Raw genomic sequence first — 17,773 nt, 5'->3', positions numbered from 1 at the left:
CATCAATTAAATGTGTTACTCTCTTCTTTGATTTCCTTGTTTGAGAGGTCTTTGGATTTCAACAAGGACTGGTCAAACTTTTTTAAAGTAGTAGACTGTAGACTTTAATGGCTTGCCTAGCTCACTCGTCTCTGTGATGCCTTTGGAAGTATTAACTAAAGATGATCTTGAGGAGTTTGCACGTGGCTTGTGGGGGAGGAAGTTATTTTACATAGATAAACCTGGTAAATTAGCGTCTGAGAATCAAATATGTTTTCAGTTGACTGTTCTTTGTGATTGAGGTGCTCTTTGATATAGTAAATCAAATAAGAAGCTAAGAAATATGGCATATTCCTCTTTCATGTAAATAAAAGTACTGGGGTCCTTCTGTTCTGCTTCTGGCACTCAGAGCCTGGATTGCTTCTCAACAGGTGGGCAACCAGGATTCCTCCTGCTGCTGCTGTCATCTTTGTTTAGAAGATGAAAATCTCAAGCTAATGTTGTGTGAAAACTTGTAGGGCTGCTCTAATGCAAAAAACAACAGAGACAAGGGATGGAGCAACTGCAGCCTTTTTGCGCTTGCTCCTGGAAGTCTGTGTCCTTACCAGAGGCTGTTGAGGGGAAGTATATAAATCCATGTACAGTGCAGTGCTTAGTTTCCGTGATTTGGTGTTCAGATAACGAAGTAGTTAAAATAAACACTTTCAATTAATACGTAGACTTATGTATTTATAACTTTACGATCTACCATTTAGTGTCTAAAAAAGCTGGATTCTTGGGCCATTCATACAGAAGTTTTCTTCTTGAGGTTCACTAAGATTGAAGGTGGATATTTAAGCTAGTTCCTCTAATCTGTTACAAAAGTTAATCAGTTCTTTCATAAAACCCACATGGGTCTTAGTGTTAAACTGGTTGCTTTTAGTGTTTTGTTCTAATGCTTTTGATGACGTGCTGCTTTGCTATGACCTTTCCTACTTTTTTCTTTGTATTTAGGAAGAAATTTAAACATGATGGAATTTCTGGAGATGTAGATAGATCTTTTCCAAAGGAAGTGTTAAAATAAATAATTTTTCTCTGGAGATTGTTGTCCTTAGGTAAAACGATGTTGCAAATAACGTTTAGGCTCTACATAAGTCAACTGAGCCTTTAAGTCTTTTTAGGAGTTCGTACAATGAAAGGCAAATAACTTAAATAACTAAACAGTGTTAAATTATATGCTTCAAGGAAAGTATTCCACATGCTTTGCTTTGACAAAGCTCCTGCTGACTTCCTGGGAAGCATTGGCAAGTCAAAATTTGGCTTGTGATCACAGACTAATGCCCTCCTCATAGTAAGCATCACTAAATGATGCCTTCTGAAATTATATCACTCGTTTGGGAGGCATCACCGACCACAGAACAGTGATCCTACTGCTCTTACAGCATGTTGAAAGCCAGACACTTTCAAATGAAATGGCATTGACAAACAGAGCCAATTCACCCTTGTGTCTTAAAGTGATTGCAGAATCTCCTCAAAGGTTTATCTTTACGATAGCTTTGTAAATACAAACCGTAGCTTAAGATAATTAGGAAAAAAAAAAACAACTTAGAAAAAAACCAATTTATTAAGTAGCATCATATAAATAATTTGTTACAAAAATCAATTTGCAAAAAGGCAAATTCACTCTATCTGTGAGAAATTGTTGTTCAAATGGGTTTCTCATTATATCCTTAAATTTCATTCCCCCTTTACCCCCCACCCACAGAAAAGAAGCCAGTACAGTGAATAGGAAATATAAGGGAGGGAGTGCACACTTGCCATCTGACCACAACAATTGCCCATCCACACTGCAGAAGAGATAATCGTTCTAGCATGGGTCCATTTGCAACACAAGGAAGCTTCTAGGTGTAAATCTCTTAGGTTACAAAATTCTTATCACTCTCAGTTGTCCCTCTGTGCAGAGCAGTGACTAAATCCATCCGATGTTGAGGTTTCCTTAGAACAACCAGGGGATGATATCGCAAGAGACTCCGTAGTTGGAGCATGCCAGCAAGTAAATCTTCCCAGGTGGTGGCATCAGTTTTGATCTATGCTTAGAAGTATTTTTAATTAAAAAAAATCAATACCTAAAAGCATTTATTTGAAGTGTTTGAAAGTCACAAATTGCAATAAGAGTTTGCCAGATAGATTTCGCTCAGTAACACAATTAAGATGCACATAGCATTTATTATAAGGCCTTTCTTTTAAGTTTAATTTTCAAAGCAATGAAAATAATCACAGAATTAAAACAGTACAGTGATTCTAAAGAGTTTGTGTCAAAATCCAGAACAATTTTGTGTTTGCAGTTTTGTTTCTTCATTGTCTTCACCTGAATGCTTAATAATTCTATACATTTTTTTCTTTAATAAACACTAAAGTAATTGATCGTAGAAAACTAAAAGCTTATAGAAAGTGTCTCCAGGTCTATTTACATAAATAGTGCAGTCTCATAGGAAAGGCCAAAAGACCATGAGAGTGGAAAGGATTTCTATATATGCTGGGTTTATGCCTTGTTTGTCAAATCAACTTCGTGGAAGGAGAAATTTGAAGCTAGCAGCTCTTATGTTTTTAACTATTCTTTTTTTTTTTTTTTAAAGAAAGTAGAATACACATACAGAAAAAAAATAAGAGGAGGTTCTACAAAAGCTCCTTTGAAATCCAGTGACTCTATGCATAATATGACAGCTTTGCGGCTTTTAAGTACCATGGGCCTGCCTTGCATATGACTGATTACCTCCCCTCACCCCCCCTCCATTCAATTCCCATTCTCTTCTTCTTCCTGAAACTCCCAGTTCACTGATTCTTGTACACCCTGTAATGCCAGTCACGGCTTTTGGATGCCTACTGCTGAATTTTATGAGCTGTTCAGGAAAGTTGTACGAGAAATGCAGGTATGGGCTGAAAAGTGTAATATTGCAAAATGATGGGCAGGATCAAGATTGTCTCAGCTGTGCCTAAGTAAAACTGCTGAGGGGAAAGACTGGAATTAAAACACTGCCTTGGCTGCTGTGTTTTTTCCCTCCTTCTGGAACAATACGTGAGGCTGTAGACATTAAATACGTTTTTGTTCCTCTTCTTTCTTAAGTACTGAAACAATCGCTAAGAAAACAAGCCTTTCTGAAAGCTAAACTGAAAATAATAATTATTGTGGCTTTGACATTTATTGGAGGAGGCTGCTGTTTAACATGTCTAGAAGCGCTGGAAAAAAACCCTGCCTTTCACAACATACGACACAGATCATAGTCACTGGAAGTAGCATAATGATGGTTAATTTGTCAGCTTTCATTTGACAAGGGAGCTCAGAATGTACTGTTAATTGAAACATAAATGGGCAGGCGATGGCAGCATCCAGTTGGGACACTGATCTTCTGAAACACTTTGGCACTACTAACAGCCAAAGGAAACGCAAAGAAATTTAAAAAAGGCAGTGGCAGGAAGAGCTAACATGGTGGTGTTTGCAGAGAGTTAGTTAGACAGAATCACGGTCCACAATTCACTGTGCAGAAGGTCATCCAGACAGATCTCCTGCAGAAATTTAAAAAGTTTTAATAATAATCATAACAAAGGTATTTCCTATAGATTTGCAAGGAAGTGGCCTGTATTGAATTTGCTTGGTTGAAAAAGATGCTGTCTTTCTTCTTATCCATGCAAATCTCCCTCTGGCTGCTGGAGAAGTCTGGGAGCGTTACCAGTGACTATGCGCTGTTGCCTGCTCAACATCTGTAAGTCTGATTCTGAAACATGGCCAGTTTCCATTGTTCATTATCTCTCTTCTTTTTATTCATACTGTACCTGTGCAGACGTGCATTCCCAAAGACATTTCTCCTTGCTCTACTTCTTTATGACCATTCTGATTTTTGTGGTACTACAAATTTTCAGTTAGTTGGTTTTTTTTGACAGGAGAGGGCTTGTTTTGTGACAGAGAAATGGAAATGTCCTGCAATGTAGCCTACTACTTCCAAAATTGAATAATTTGAAGGTTGCCACTCCCACTCACGTTTAACATCTGGGAACTACCTGTCCAAAGCATGAAGTAAGAACTGACAACTAATGAAATAAGAAAGAGAGTCATAAAAATATATCTGTTTCTTAGGACAAATTTAGAAATGTTGGTACAGGTCAAGTTTTCCTCTTCTACTCAGTACTTTTCCCAGCAATTTTTTTTGTTATGAGAAATAACTGAAGCACACAGATAATTTGTCTTTCTCATGGTTAAACAACTTATTTGTCAATATCAGGTTTGGGAACACAACTCAGTCCTATGGTACTGTCAGCAGAGCCCTGTGAAAACCCCCTGGTTCCTTTGTTTAGAGTTCACTATGAGTTTCTGCATCAGCTCTCTTCCAAGAGAGTTGTCTTGGCACAGCTCCAGTGGAGGTACGTACTTCTGTGTCTCCCCATACTGTGGGGCACAATAATTTTTAACCAAAAATAATCATTCCTCTGGAGTGAAAAATCCTCTTTCTGGAATAAAGTGGCTATTCTGGGAGCTGGAATGGAAAAGCTATACTAGAAACCTTCACGTGTAAAGATGTTACCGTTCTGCAGTAGCAAGGCTGGAAACATCTCCTGCGTACACACACCTCTGTATCACATTAACTCCACTGAACTCCTTGGTATCTTTTAATAGGTTTCCTGTTGTCAGATCAGATGTTTTTTCCAAATTAAAAGCCAACTGCTTTGCTCATCTGTCTGCCTGGATAGGCTAAACTTCTCAAATAGATGTGATTGTAAGAAGAGCAGGCTTAAAACAGCCTTGAAACCCACTTGATAGCCTATAGCCTAACTCTTGTTTATCTATAATTGGCAATTCTAGCATTGTGTGAAAGCATTGTTAAATACTCATTTCTATCATCTAGCACGCCGGCATGCAACAAGGTACAAAGACTTACTACTGCAAAATTTTGTATTCACTGCAATATGGCACTTTCAATATTTAATATGCAGTACTGATTTGATAAATTGCACTTTGTGGTACTGCCAAGCAAGAAGAAAAGACAGAATTGAACTCTTCTTGCCATGTGAGAGGTGCTAAATATGTCTAATTTGCAGCAAAAAAAATAGACCTTAAAAACTAGATACATAAATAATAATTTGGATGCGAGTTCGCCTTAAATTTTCTTAGAAGAAACCATTTGCTATTCAGGCACCATATTTCTGGTGACATAACGTAATCTTATATATAATATATTTACACAACAGGCACGAGTAGCCATTCTCTATTATTTACTGTGTCACTCAATGGACAAGATAAAACCAGCTTTCAATTAAAGAAAAAAAAAAGAAACTTAAGCTTGGACTGCTACCAACAATCACTAAATCAGACAAAATTGCTCTACAGACATAGGAAAGTAGTTACAAAATCAGTGAGCCTCCTGTGTTGTCATTCCACCCCAAGGAGTGACTAATGCAAGCTGACCTGCAGGGTGGCCCAGACCTTTCTGGGTGCAAGGTCTGTCTTCAATCAAGTGATGGTGGCTCCCTCTTCCCTGTGAGCTGTGGATGGGTCACAGGGCCAAATGAGTGTGCATTTCACAGACACTCTTGCCACCCCCGCTGCACACGGATCTGTTTCCTCAGGACCTGAGGAGGTGAAGGGAGAGTTCACTGGCTCGCTTTGGTGTCCAACTTGACTCTTAGCTGGAGGTGATTTGCACCCCATGCAGCGAAGGCTAAGATACAGGCGCGTGGTAGGGTTCAATCCAGAAGAGCCCCCTGAGGTGTACAGTGTCTCCTCTGACTGGGCTCTGTGGTGAGTGGTGCTGAGCATCTGCTGTTCCTCCACATATCTGAAATCCAGACAGCCCCTCTTGTGTGCCAGAACAGGTTTCAGACAGGTTGCTTCCTAGATGCTCTGATTTCAAGGAAACCATGAAGGGCTAGACTTTGAAAGGCTTTTATGATCATAAATCACTGAGGGGTCCTCAGAAGGACATAAAAAGACCTAGTTTCTCCATCACCATTGTGATGGGCAGAACAGGCTCACTTGCCCTAAGCAGTGTGGTTGGGCACTTCGCTCTGCTGGACCGAAGCACTGCGAGAGCCCTCTATCAGCAAGACTAGGGGCTCAGCTCCCTTTGAAACTCTGGACCACTCCACTCTGAACCCCCATCTAATCTATCACGCTGGGCATCTATGAGCCATTAACTGCCTCGCCCTAAACCTGTTAATGTGCAGTGCTCCCCACTGTGAAATTGTCCTCCCTAACCCTAGCTGGGCACCGCAGCGTGGCTGCCTCATCCTCTTTGCTCTGAGCCATTTGGCAAAACCTAGAACTATGTTGTTGTGCCACTAAAAGTCTAATATTCAGCAATCCTACTCCTGTTTTCATTTAACTCTGCAGGAGTAATGAATTCCAGGGATTAATTTTTAATGCTTTTTAATTTTCTGTTTATTAACTTTTTCCCTTCTCTCCCCATTTTTAGAGTAAATAGGAGCTGTTGTTCAGTTTTCAAACTGATTCATTTAAAATGCGGGGGAGGGAGAAAATAGATCCATGCTTGTCATTCTGGTATTAAATACTGCTTCAAAATTAAATACATGAGATTAGTTATGTATGAGGTATATTAAAAAAACCAAACAAACAAATCCAAACCCAAAAACAAACCCAAATCCTTCTTTCCTTGGCACAGTGTCATGGGCTATGTCCCTACTTTGCAACCCAAAGTGGCTTTTAGCTCCTGGAATTGGATACGTCCCATGGCCACCCCTTAGGTTTTTCTCCAGATAGGCTCCCCTAGATGGCTGCATTTGAAGAGCAGCAACTGCACACATTTGACAAACCAACAGAGATATTGAGTGGTGCACCAGCTGTAAAGAAAATTTGTTTGGTCTGAGACTATGGCATCTTCCCCCACCCTTCCCTCGGACAACATTTACTTAGCTTAGCAAAACACATAAACACAGAGAGAGAGGCTTGTGAATAAAATTTTGCCTTTTGGTGAAGTTTTTAACAACCCTGGCTGAGTGTTTTATTTAAAAACATGAGTTATAGTGATAAACCCTACTTTTTAGGACACTGGAATAACAATCGACTCTCACTTACTTGAGCATTCAGGGCTTGAATCTGGGAAAAAAAACCGCAACAAAACAAACCAAACCAAAAACCAACACAAAAATAACCACCCCAAAGCACAACAAATTAATTTCTCTGGCAGAATGCCAGCATTTTCCAAATTACTTATATAATTCTTGCAACATCCTGATGAGGTAGGCATCATTTCCCCATTTTACAGATAGCAAAACCGGGCAGACAGACAGTCAGTAAGCCACCCTGGTCTTTCAGGGAGGGAAGATGAGGACATAAAAAGCATTTTTTCCTCCATTACAGCTGCTGCTTTTGCCCCAGTGGGTGGCAGTCACCTTGAGAGTACTGCGCCCCTGTTGCATATGAGAATAGGCAGAAGTAGATGGATATGAAAAGCCTGACTTCCACCTCCCCAGCACAGTGGCCATCAGTGAAATGGAAAAAGTATGAAGAAAAGCGCAGTTATGATCTGTTCCTTCCCCCAAGTCATGATCTACTCTGGAGTTGGGTTAGATGATTTTCCTCATATCACAAGGAATGTCTGGGCTAGAACTGGGAAACCATCTAAGAATTAGATATTGGGGCTACTGACCACACACACATGCACGCACACACATCTCTCCAGCAATGCTAGGTCAGAAGAATATATACATATCAGTCAATGAATTATATATAATAAATGTGTGTGTTAGTGTGATTCAGTGCATTGGGGCAACAATGGCGAGTTCTAGAAAAACACTTAGATTTAAATGACCATTAGGTCTTTCTACCCTCTTCACGAGTAAAATGTGTATTTGATGTTTTTTCTTGGCTGACTCTACTTGTACAATAAACCTTCATTCCATCACCACTACTTTTGACTATAATACATAGGGTAAACTAGGGTACCTCATTACATTGGGATGTGCAATGCACAATTGACAGAGCAGTTTTCTGAGTTGAATAGCCTGAATACAAGTAAAAAGAGCAAGTGAGCTTAAACAGTAATATACTCTAATTTACAATATAAGCAGAACAAGTAAAAATATTGCTCCCCATTTGATCCTTTTTTCCCCTCCACTACTGCCATGCCTGTAAGATTGGCTTGGTAAACTGAATGCGCTAAAAAATAAGAACTTTGCCTCTTGGAAGCTCATAAGACGATACTAGAAAAAGTTTTCTGACGGCTGATCCACACAGACTGTAGTCATAAGACAATTTGAAAGGGAAGAACATGGAACCCTTTCATGCAGCTGTGGAGAAATAGAAAGAAATAGCCACTTCACATATCTCAATGCTGTTTCTGAAAATGAGGAAGGGGGAAAAAACAGGAAAAAAAAAAAGGCAACATATTAAGAGTCTTTGTCACTGTCCATTGTACCATACATGTCTGCCAGCTTTTTAAACCGAGGCCCCCAGTCACTGAGATAATCATAGTCCTGATCTCCATCTGTAGTCACCGACTCCAAGGAGCTGAGGGACTCGGCAACAGAACCATTACCTTCGTACGCGTAGGTTGCTAATGAGTCATACGGGGGTGCTGCTGGATCTATATCATTTTCCTTTAACCTTTGGTTAATGAAATCTCTGACATCCGTGTTATCTCGCACTGCTGCAGTCCGCCGTGGCATAAAAAGTGTTTCTGGCACAATATCTCTGCGTAATTTATTATCGTCTATGGCTTCAGGATTCCTCAGCGTGCCAATATCAAATGCCTGGGTGTCTTCCTCTCCACCACCTTCATCATTATAACTGACAATGTTGTCTCTGATGTCTTCTTTGGAAATAATCAAAGGCTCTTTTTTCCGTTGCCGTCTCAGTGCTGCAAACAGCACCACTGTAACTGGAAACAAAAATAACAGGGGAAGAGAAAGGGAAAGGTTAATCCCTAACTCCAGTAAAACCCAGAAGAAATGCTGTGTCTCTGCTCAAATTCAAAGTTTTAAAAGATGTTTTGCAAAACTGCAAATGCGCACGTCAAGTTTTCAGACTGTCCTTGCTCTGCCTGTGAGTACCTTGGGAGATGGAACAGCATGGATATGCACTAGAAGAAAAGCAACGTCAAGCTTGTAAGAAGCCAAGTGGAGTATCTTTTTGTCAGTAGACACATTTTCACCCAGGCTCATATAGCCTTGAGAACAGAACTAGTTTTATGAGAGCTGTAAAGGGAGAAACACTTTCTCCAAAATAAGTAACATCAGGTATTATTTACTTTGAACCCCTGGGATGAGATGCAACTTGTGCTATAGCATGTACTGGGGTATGATAATAGGTCAGAAAAGCTGCATTTCAGGGTCAGTAAATCCATCCTCCTCTGGAAAAAATCTTGGAATATGGAGTGGATTTTCAGCCAGCACAAAATCCAAGTTTTATTAACCTCTCTGGTGTGTTTTTTACAATGTACATCACTTCAAAAAAACTACACGGCTTAAATCTTAGGCTGATGAGATATGGTAATGATATTATTTAATCTGCCAATCACACAAAATTTCTCAAGCAGATATTTTTATGCCTTTCATGCCCTGACCCAATTTTAAATATTTTTACTCAATAATGATCCTCATTACTGCTAAAGAAGTGGGGACAGAGGGTGGGAGAGGATATCAGCACGTTATTTCCTTTAGAAACTAATTTCAGGTTTCTTAGCTGGAGTCTACCTTACGATGATAAGTGACTAAGTATCTACAAATGAGCAGCAACAAGGAGCCAGGATGTATTACTACTATAACTGTTGCTTCTGTAGTCTGATGTCCACAGTGCTCAGTATTGGAGCTTGGCTGTGCAAACTCTGAGAAATGGCACATTGTGCTGTCTTCACAGTTCTTTAATTTTGCAAAGCAAATAAAAAAATGCCCAAACTCATTGATACGAGATGATAAGGAGGTTAAAAATTATCTCTCGTATTAATGGGGTTTCTAAAATGATTTGTGAGACAAAACACAGTTACTGTTAAAGACATTCTTCTTTTACAGTTCTTTCCTCATTGGTAACCCTAATACAGGCAGTGCCAAGGATTCAGAACATCCCTACAGCAAACTTTTAGCCCACAGAAATTTGTCTTTCTTAGCTTACTTCAACAGACAAAAAGGTGATTTTTTTTTTTTTTAATTTTTATTTTTTTTTTTAATTACAGGGTCCTCTGCAGGTTTGCTTAGAGCAAGACGCTATCTGTAGGTGTGCTCAAGCATGTCATGGAATAGTCTCATACTTTCTCTCCACTGGTGACAGAAGGATTCCAAGGAGATAGGATAAAGTAGGAAAATGCTCTTTTCTTCTGTGTCTTTGCTATAGGAATAGTGTGAGTAAGGGAGAAAATCTGTTACTATGAATTGAAAAGAATTAAGTGAGGTGGTGAAGCTGAAGGAATGAGGAAGGTTGGTTCAGATGGTGAAAGCTACAGGCTCTCACCCTAATGATGAGGATTTACTTATGGTGTCATGCAAGAAGGGTCCTAATCTGAGTGATGCTTCTTTCTGCTGCTGTGTAACAGTGCAGTAGGAGAGAATCCTCTTTCTTAAGAGAAGGATATTCTCTTCCTTAAGAGTTCTGACACTACGTGGCAGGATTGAGGAAAGGTCTGTGGGTGAGAACAGAGATAGCTGGAGAAAATTCTGGAGAACCTGAAAAACACAGCATTGATTTTGAATGGGCTTCTGGAATCGTGACTGGTAGAACAATCTGAGAAAGTGTTGGAATGATAGTTTTCGCATGGAAAGTTTGCTGAAGTATCTCATTAACAAAAAAGGTGTTACAAAGAATATGCAAGGATGAGACTTCGATAATTATGTCATATATCTGGTAACTGGGCTTTCTTATTTTGTTCTGAACTTGCAGGCAGAAAAACCCATTAGAAGTTATATGTTAAAGCACATCACCTTCATTTGGATGTTAGTGTTTCGCAGTATCTGAGGCATCCTGATAAGCCACTAGACTTACTCAAAGTGCAAATAAACCTAGAAATTTACAGGCACTTTTTGTTGCAGCTAAACTTTAAGTTGTGTTTCAGGTCTGCCCAGGGTATTGTTTTTCACTCAGTAGCGGTTGCACAAGCAAACACTGCAACCAGCCTGAAAACAGAAAATTATATAGCTGAGTTAATTGAAAATCTGCTTATGGTGCATGGTGGCATGAGCAGTAATTGACATAAAGTGCTGCTTAGCACACAGAATCAATTATTTTCGATTGACATAAAACAGGAAATCGTTTAATGTCAGATTGATATTAATGAGCACAGTTGTACTAACGAGTGCTAGACTATCTGCGCTTTAGATTTCTTTTTCTGGTAAGGAATTTGACACAAAGGGAGCTTATCCCTTAAAGGCAATGATACCATGTTTTGAAAAATTAATTTAATGGCGAATTAAGGGTAACAGTGTTATTGTGGGAATCTTTTCTTAAAATGGGATAGTGCTTATTTGGGCAAGCCATGACTACATTGTTAAGTCTGAAAATCACAACATGGTATTTGACTCATCACTGGAGAGGGGAACTTCGAGATTTTGTTAACAGTAAAGATCAGGATAATTCTGCAGTGATGATGAGGATGTCCAAGGAAGATACAAGTATGGTAGAAAGAAGTGGAATCCCTGAAGAAATATTTTCTTCGCTGCTTGACCTTTCTGCTATAAAATTGGTCTGGCTTCCTTCTTTCCTGGCCAGATACTAAAGGTGACTAATTACATCTCCCTGAGAATTGCCTGTGTTGTAACGTGCAGTTCTCTCCAGATGAACAGACTATGGCTAACAGCCAAGGGACCAATCATTTCTGTTTGCTGTGTAAGAGGAGTGGAACCTGAATGACAGGGAAGAGAGAGGTGTTGCAAACTGTCCTTGTTCATATAAAAAAATAAATGTTGACTGCCTGTAAGTGCTGTAGACAGAGGCCTGTACATACTCCACACTCAGGATCCAACCTCTTAGTGCTCACAGTTGCCTGAAAGGGAGGACCATGCAGCTTTTGAGAGAGTGCTTTAGTAGCCACAGCATTTCAGCATCCTTTTCTAGCGGAACAGAAGCACTGAGACATGGGAAGTTAACTGTTTAAAACTAATTATCTGGCCTCCTTCTATTTCCTCCTCTTTCAACAGAAAGAGATGGGACACCTGCAGAGGGTGATTAGTCTGGTAGCAATAAGGGGATTGGATAACTATCTCTCTAAGGGTGACTGTCTCTTTCCATTGACCAGAGGGTGGAGCCCAGCTATCTCCTCTTGCTTGAACTCTTAAATAACTACAATTAGACAGGTTGTGCTCTATACACCATATCTGTAGCAGCCCTCAGAGGAGAAAATAAAATAATAGAATTGCAAGATAAGACAAGGTCATCTTAGCTTTGCTCTTGTCCTGGCCTTGATATATTCATTTGTAGCAAAACAAAATAACCATGAAAGGAACAAAATCCCTCTGAACTACTTACCGAGTAATATAATGATACAGAGAAGAATGGCAATAAGAGCCCCCGTGCTAAGACCAGTAGGATGAATCAAGGCTTCTGCATTACAGGACAGCATCTTTCCTCGGTGGTCACAAGCACATACTCGAATTGTCACTGTTTCAGTGCTGCTCTGGATAGGGTAGTCATTATCTGATATTACCACTGGCAAGAAGTAGGTACTCATTTCATGCCGGTTATATCTGATTTTTCGGGTGAAAATCCCTGCTGTGTTGTCTGGAAACAGAAAGCATGCATTAAATTTTCATCTGAAGACTGAAAGCAAGGATAAGATAATAAAGAAAAGTCTTCCTAGAAATTCACCTCTGTTGTCCTGTAGTGTAAAGTTTGAGCTGCTGGCTGCTTCAGGAGCTAAGGAAAATGAAAACTGATGTCCACTGTAAGAGTCATCTTTATCAACAGCGCTTAATGTTTGTATCAGCTGAAACAATAAGAAGAAAATTATCTTTGAAGTCAGTAGATCTTGTGTTTATTTACGTACTTTCAGATCATAAAGCAATCTCATTGCATTAATTTTTTTCTTTTGCTATAAGGCATCTGACGATCACTTTAAGAAAAGTGATCTGTGTGCTGCTGACGTTGTTTAGAATCACCATTCTATTGTATCCCACCCACCAGCCAGTAAGATAATATGCTTGAAAGCTGGCAGAAAAATCATGCTGAATTCCAGAGCAGGCTTGGGTTGATGCCACTCCAGATGGGCAAGAACTCTTTGCATGTGACAAGCAATAGAGATGAAAGGTGAGACAGTCCAAGCTGATTGCATATTTATCTATCCAAATCCCATGTCACAGGAATTGTTTGGCTGAATCTGCCAAATTATCTGATACTTTGAACCATTTAGTTATAGGACTGGTAAAGTGAGAGTTATCTGGCAGGAAATAGCTATTTCACAGACAAGACTTGTAACACTTACGAACCCAAACCTGTTTTTGAAAGAAATAGTAGAGGTGCTTGCATAAAGCAGCGAATCAGAGGATGAAAATGAATCAGGGATAACAAGCTGCAGAACACAACAGTGTAAAAACATACTTTCACATTAGCTGCAAGAATACTAAGATACTGTGCAGCCACTGTTTAGCTCCATTTTGCAAACTCAACAGTCTGATACAATGCAAAGTATATCTCTTGATGAGATAATGCAAGAGTAGCAGCAAAACTCAATTAATTTGGAATATTTTCATAGTACAAGCAGAGAACACACCTGTTCTGCCTTTGCATTTTCACAGACGAAGGTCTCATAAAACATGGCAAACTCTGGAGCATTGTCATTTACATCCAAAACCTTAATGTATACTGGGACACGGCTGCTTTGTTTTGGGTTGTCTGAAATGATAAAACCAGAAAGAATAGAGGTTTATTTAGCCCAGCTACTAACTTAGTGCGGGAGAAGAAAAGGACAGATTTAGGCTCTCATTGTCTTAGTTCTTCTCACTCACAACACTCTGCTTATATCCTGTTGATTTCTGGGGAATGCATTATGGGGTGAATTCCACAAAATCATGCTGTGTTATCATCCTTGGTTCTGTGTAAGCTAAATCAACTTTGTATAGGACTCCAGGGTTTATGAATTCCTATGAATGCTCCTAGGAGCAATGTATGTATGATATTCATACATATATACTAGAATTAAATGAAATCTGTTTATTAGCCTAACTAATACAGTTTGGTGGCAACATAGTTTCTAAAACATATTACCCCCTTAACTCCGAAACAGGAAGGCTAGAGAGTCATAAAGATGGGATTGAGTGGATTTTTGTCTCTTCACCGGTTATACGTAATATTCTGTCCCCTATAAATCTTGTGACACAGTTCCTTAAGCTACCATTATTACTGTTATGTTATATAAACAGTAACTGTGTCTGTTATCTCAGATATTTTCTAATCTGTTGTGAACTGATTTGGCTGAGAGTCTGGAGTTAACACTAAAATGTATCAGCTGAAGAACAGGATAACTATAACAAATCTACAGATCTCCATATGCAAACATTTTTTGTTTTCTGTATAAGGACTGTATAGTGCCGAGAGATTGAATTTGACAAAACATTCCTGAGCATAAAATACTGATGAAAATATTGTCATCTTGCTAGATAAAAATGGAAACATTTGGAAATGTACCACATTGTATAGATAATTTCTTTTCCTATTGGACTACAATTACCTTTGGACCTCTTGTTTTCCTGTTAGGGTGGAGACAGGCTTTAGTCAGGAACATAAACAAAATAAGGAAGAAAGGCTACAGGCAGCAACTTCGCCTAGGAGCCATAAATCGTGAAATCATCAAGATTCTGAGGCAAAAAGTTACACCATAACAGCCATCACCTCCTAAAAGATACAAACCACTTGCCTCCTCTTCCTTTGATCCCCAAAATAATTTGTCATCACCAATTGAAAGGAAACCAAGGGAGACTGCCAGGACTTGATCTGTGTCTTTTATTCTCCATGTCACACAAAAAATTATCTGTGCCAGGTCACCCAAACATGCCTTTCAGTGTGAGAGTATGTGGGTGTGGGAATGGGAGAGAGTGAAATCTGTGAAGGAATGAGTGTGCTTGAAATTTGTTTCGCTCAAAATAAATACTTTTCCCATCCTTTTCATGAGGGCTCACACTTAGTTTTGCCATGTTAATTTTCTACCGATGTTAATATAATTTATCAATGCATTATAACCTACGATTCAAGTGAAAAAAATAGTGCAATAAAATACAGCAGATCTAAGTCTGTATGCTTCTACAAGCATTCATTATAGTAGCTCATTGAGTTAGGCTTTAATAAAAGACCTATTACTGTGTTTATCATACTTCTATAAATTTGAAAATGCCTCCTCCAAAATTGGCACGGTATATTTTTATTACAGAGCTTAGTCATTTGGACAAAATATTGTGCTTTAAAGCTCCACAGTCCCATCAAAGTTAATATGATTCCATTAGGCATAAACCACTTTCTAATGTGAACCATTGGGCTAAATTCATTCACTGTATAAAATAACAGTTTATGTATAATATAGACTAGGCTTTGCTAAAATACATCCAAAACAGTGTCGAATTTTTATAATAGACAGAAATCAAAGGCATTCATTTGAAGTCACAGGACTGTTGGCAAAACTATTTTATAAGGGCATGCCTTTCTAACAAATACATTCAAATACATTGGCAAATGTGTTTCTTCTCCTCCCAAGAATTACAAGTGTTTTCTTTCCTGCTTTTCAACCATGAAGTACATGTTTTCGTTTTACTTCTAGGTACTTAAGATTCCGACAATTTCAAATGATACTTTAAACAAATAGACATTTCATAAAAACTCTGTGTTCTATGGACATTTTTTCTGATTTAATGGAAGCGTAAGTTGAAATAGATGGAGGCAACTTTAAGTCTTTTCTTTGTCACCTTTCAAATTATTTTTGCAAATTAATTTATGTAGATGAATTTGCTTGCTATACAATTTAATTAGTGATAGGCTCCATCTCCAACAAAAGAAGCTCCACAGACTCGATGAACTGCTTAAATCTATTAATCGCCATAGTGGTATGTTTTCTGTTGTGCCAGAAACCAAACTGTTACAGATTTTTAGATTTTTTTTTTTTTCTGAATATAGCCTCAAAGTCCGGTCAATGTTTAATTTATCCTTAAGCGTTAAGTAAAAAATATTTTAAAATACTTTTGGAATTCTGTCCAGCGAATCAGCTGTAATTCTGCAGCTGTGAGCCAGTAGCCCAGTGTACTGAGTTCTATCGCCAGTTTGCTTTCTGACTGTGGCAAATGTACTGACCCAGTGTTTCAGCAACAATTTGTTTGCAGCATTCACAGCACAATTCTCTGGGTGACTTAGCAATGGCAGCTCATACATGTGAAAAAAGAATAACATTAAAAAATGGAGCCATCAATACTTATTGACAATTCTAGACGATTAAAGGCCTCCATATTTTCTTTTTTTTTTTTCTCTACTGTTAGAATGAATTCAAGAACAGTCTCACTGGAAAGTGTTTTACTTTACGACCTTATCATTTTAGGGTTTTTTTACTTTTTTTTTTTATATCAAAGCGAGCACCCATCTATCTGAATGTACATCCTGCCTGTAACTTGATTGGATATTTCTTTTAGAATACTTCAGTGAAATATATCTGGAGTTTGAGTTAATGGTATGTCACTGAGAGCAATCAGTGCTTAGCTGGAGTTCAGAGGACAGCGGCTTTAGCTATCCTTGCTAGAAACTACTGGGTTTAGCTAGGAGCATTAAGCAGTGGTGCTTTCCAGTCTAGTCTTTTGAGACTAAAATTAGTGAGATGGTCTGAATCAGGCCAAGGCTTGTTTAAATAGTAGGTGTACTTCAACCAAGAAAATTGGCTTTGTAAGTTATCTATCCCAGTTATGCCAAATTTGGTCTAGGCTCAGTGAAGCACAGCCTGGGAAGTAGCTTGCTCCAGCCCAGGATTCAGACTGAAGAGAAATGGTAATTAAGGCCAAAGTCTATGCCATTCACAAGAGATTTAGTTGACAGGGTTTGGCCCAGTAGAAGGTCTGTCCTTAGATGAGGACGCAAGGAACTAATAAGTATTTCATACAGACGCTAAACTGATTTTCAGACAGCATGCATTTTTCTATATTGTATATTATTTCAGCTCTGCTAAGATCAATGCAAGTGTGCTTCCTAAACATTCTTGCTATTCTTTCCTTTTCAGGTGTTTATTTTTCCCCTCCTCCACTACCCAAGAACTCAGTATGTAGCACACACTCTTGACCCTAGATCACTCCTTCAAAGACTTAATAAAAAATATAAACACCCGACTAACAGTCAGCCAGAAGTCAGTGTTTTCTATGCTGAAACCACACACCTAGCATTTAAAGGTGCAGATTTTCAAGAAAGGGAGAAAACTACTAAGAAACATGATTGCTGTAGGCTCTACCCCACTACTCTTTTACCTTTCCCCATCTACTTGCCTCAAATGTATTGTTTCACATCAGTTTTCAGTTTTAAAAACACATAGAGAATAACGAAAGCTGGAGTCAAGTAGTCCTTAGCTATACTCTTCTCACTGTTCAGCAGCTGACTGAACCTTATACACATATACACAACATAAGAAAGTGGAGCTTATATTGTCTCAGATTTTTTTTATATATATATATAAACACACACACACACACGTATGTATATAAAAGCCATTTAGCCTCTGAGTCCCACAAAGTCTTTGTGATGATCATAGAACTGGTGTTTTTGATAGATCTCTCTACCTTTCGACCATGCTTCACAATCATAGGCACTGTGACTCTGCAAAATCGAATAGAATTGCATTCCCTAATATTTAGGCATGTCACATGCCGA

General features: G+C 38.8%; 1 protein-coding gene across 5 annotated transcripts in view; it reads right to left on the bottom strand.

Moving 5' to 3' along the window:
• Positions 1-1,572: 1,572 nt before the first annotated feature.
• LOC104066810 (cadherin-6) overlaps positions 1,573-17,773 on the bottom strand; it is a 112,713-nt gene continuing 96,512 nt past the window's right edge. For all 5 annotated transcript variants that reach the window (XM_054059619.1, XM_054059616.1, XM_054059615.1 and 2 more), the window contains 4 exons: positions 13,659-13,780; positions 12,758-12,875; positions 12,419-12,670; positions 1,573-8,846 (listed from right to left, as the gene is read on the bottom strand). In XM_054059619.1, coding sequence (XP_053915594.1) covers positions 8,356-8,846; positions 12,419-12,670; positions 12,758-12,875; positions 13,659-13,780 — 983 coding nt within the window. In that variant the 3' untranslated portion in view covers positions 1,573-8,355. The remainder of the gene's footprint in view (positions 8,847-12,418; positions 12,671-12,757; positions 12,876-13,658; positions 13,781-17,773) is intronic.

This window comes from Cuculus canorus, chromosome 2, assembly GCF_017976375.1.
Source record: "Cuculus canorus isolate bCucCan1 chromosome 2, bCucCan1.pri, whole genome shotgun sequence".
NCBI lineage: Eukaryota > Metazoa > Chordata > Aves > Cuculiformes > Cuculidae > Cuculus > Cuculus canorus.
This window is presented reverse-complemented; position numbering and strand designations above follow the sequence as displayed.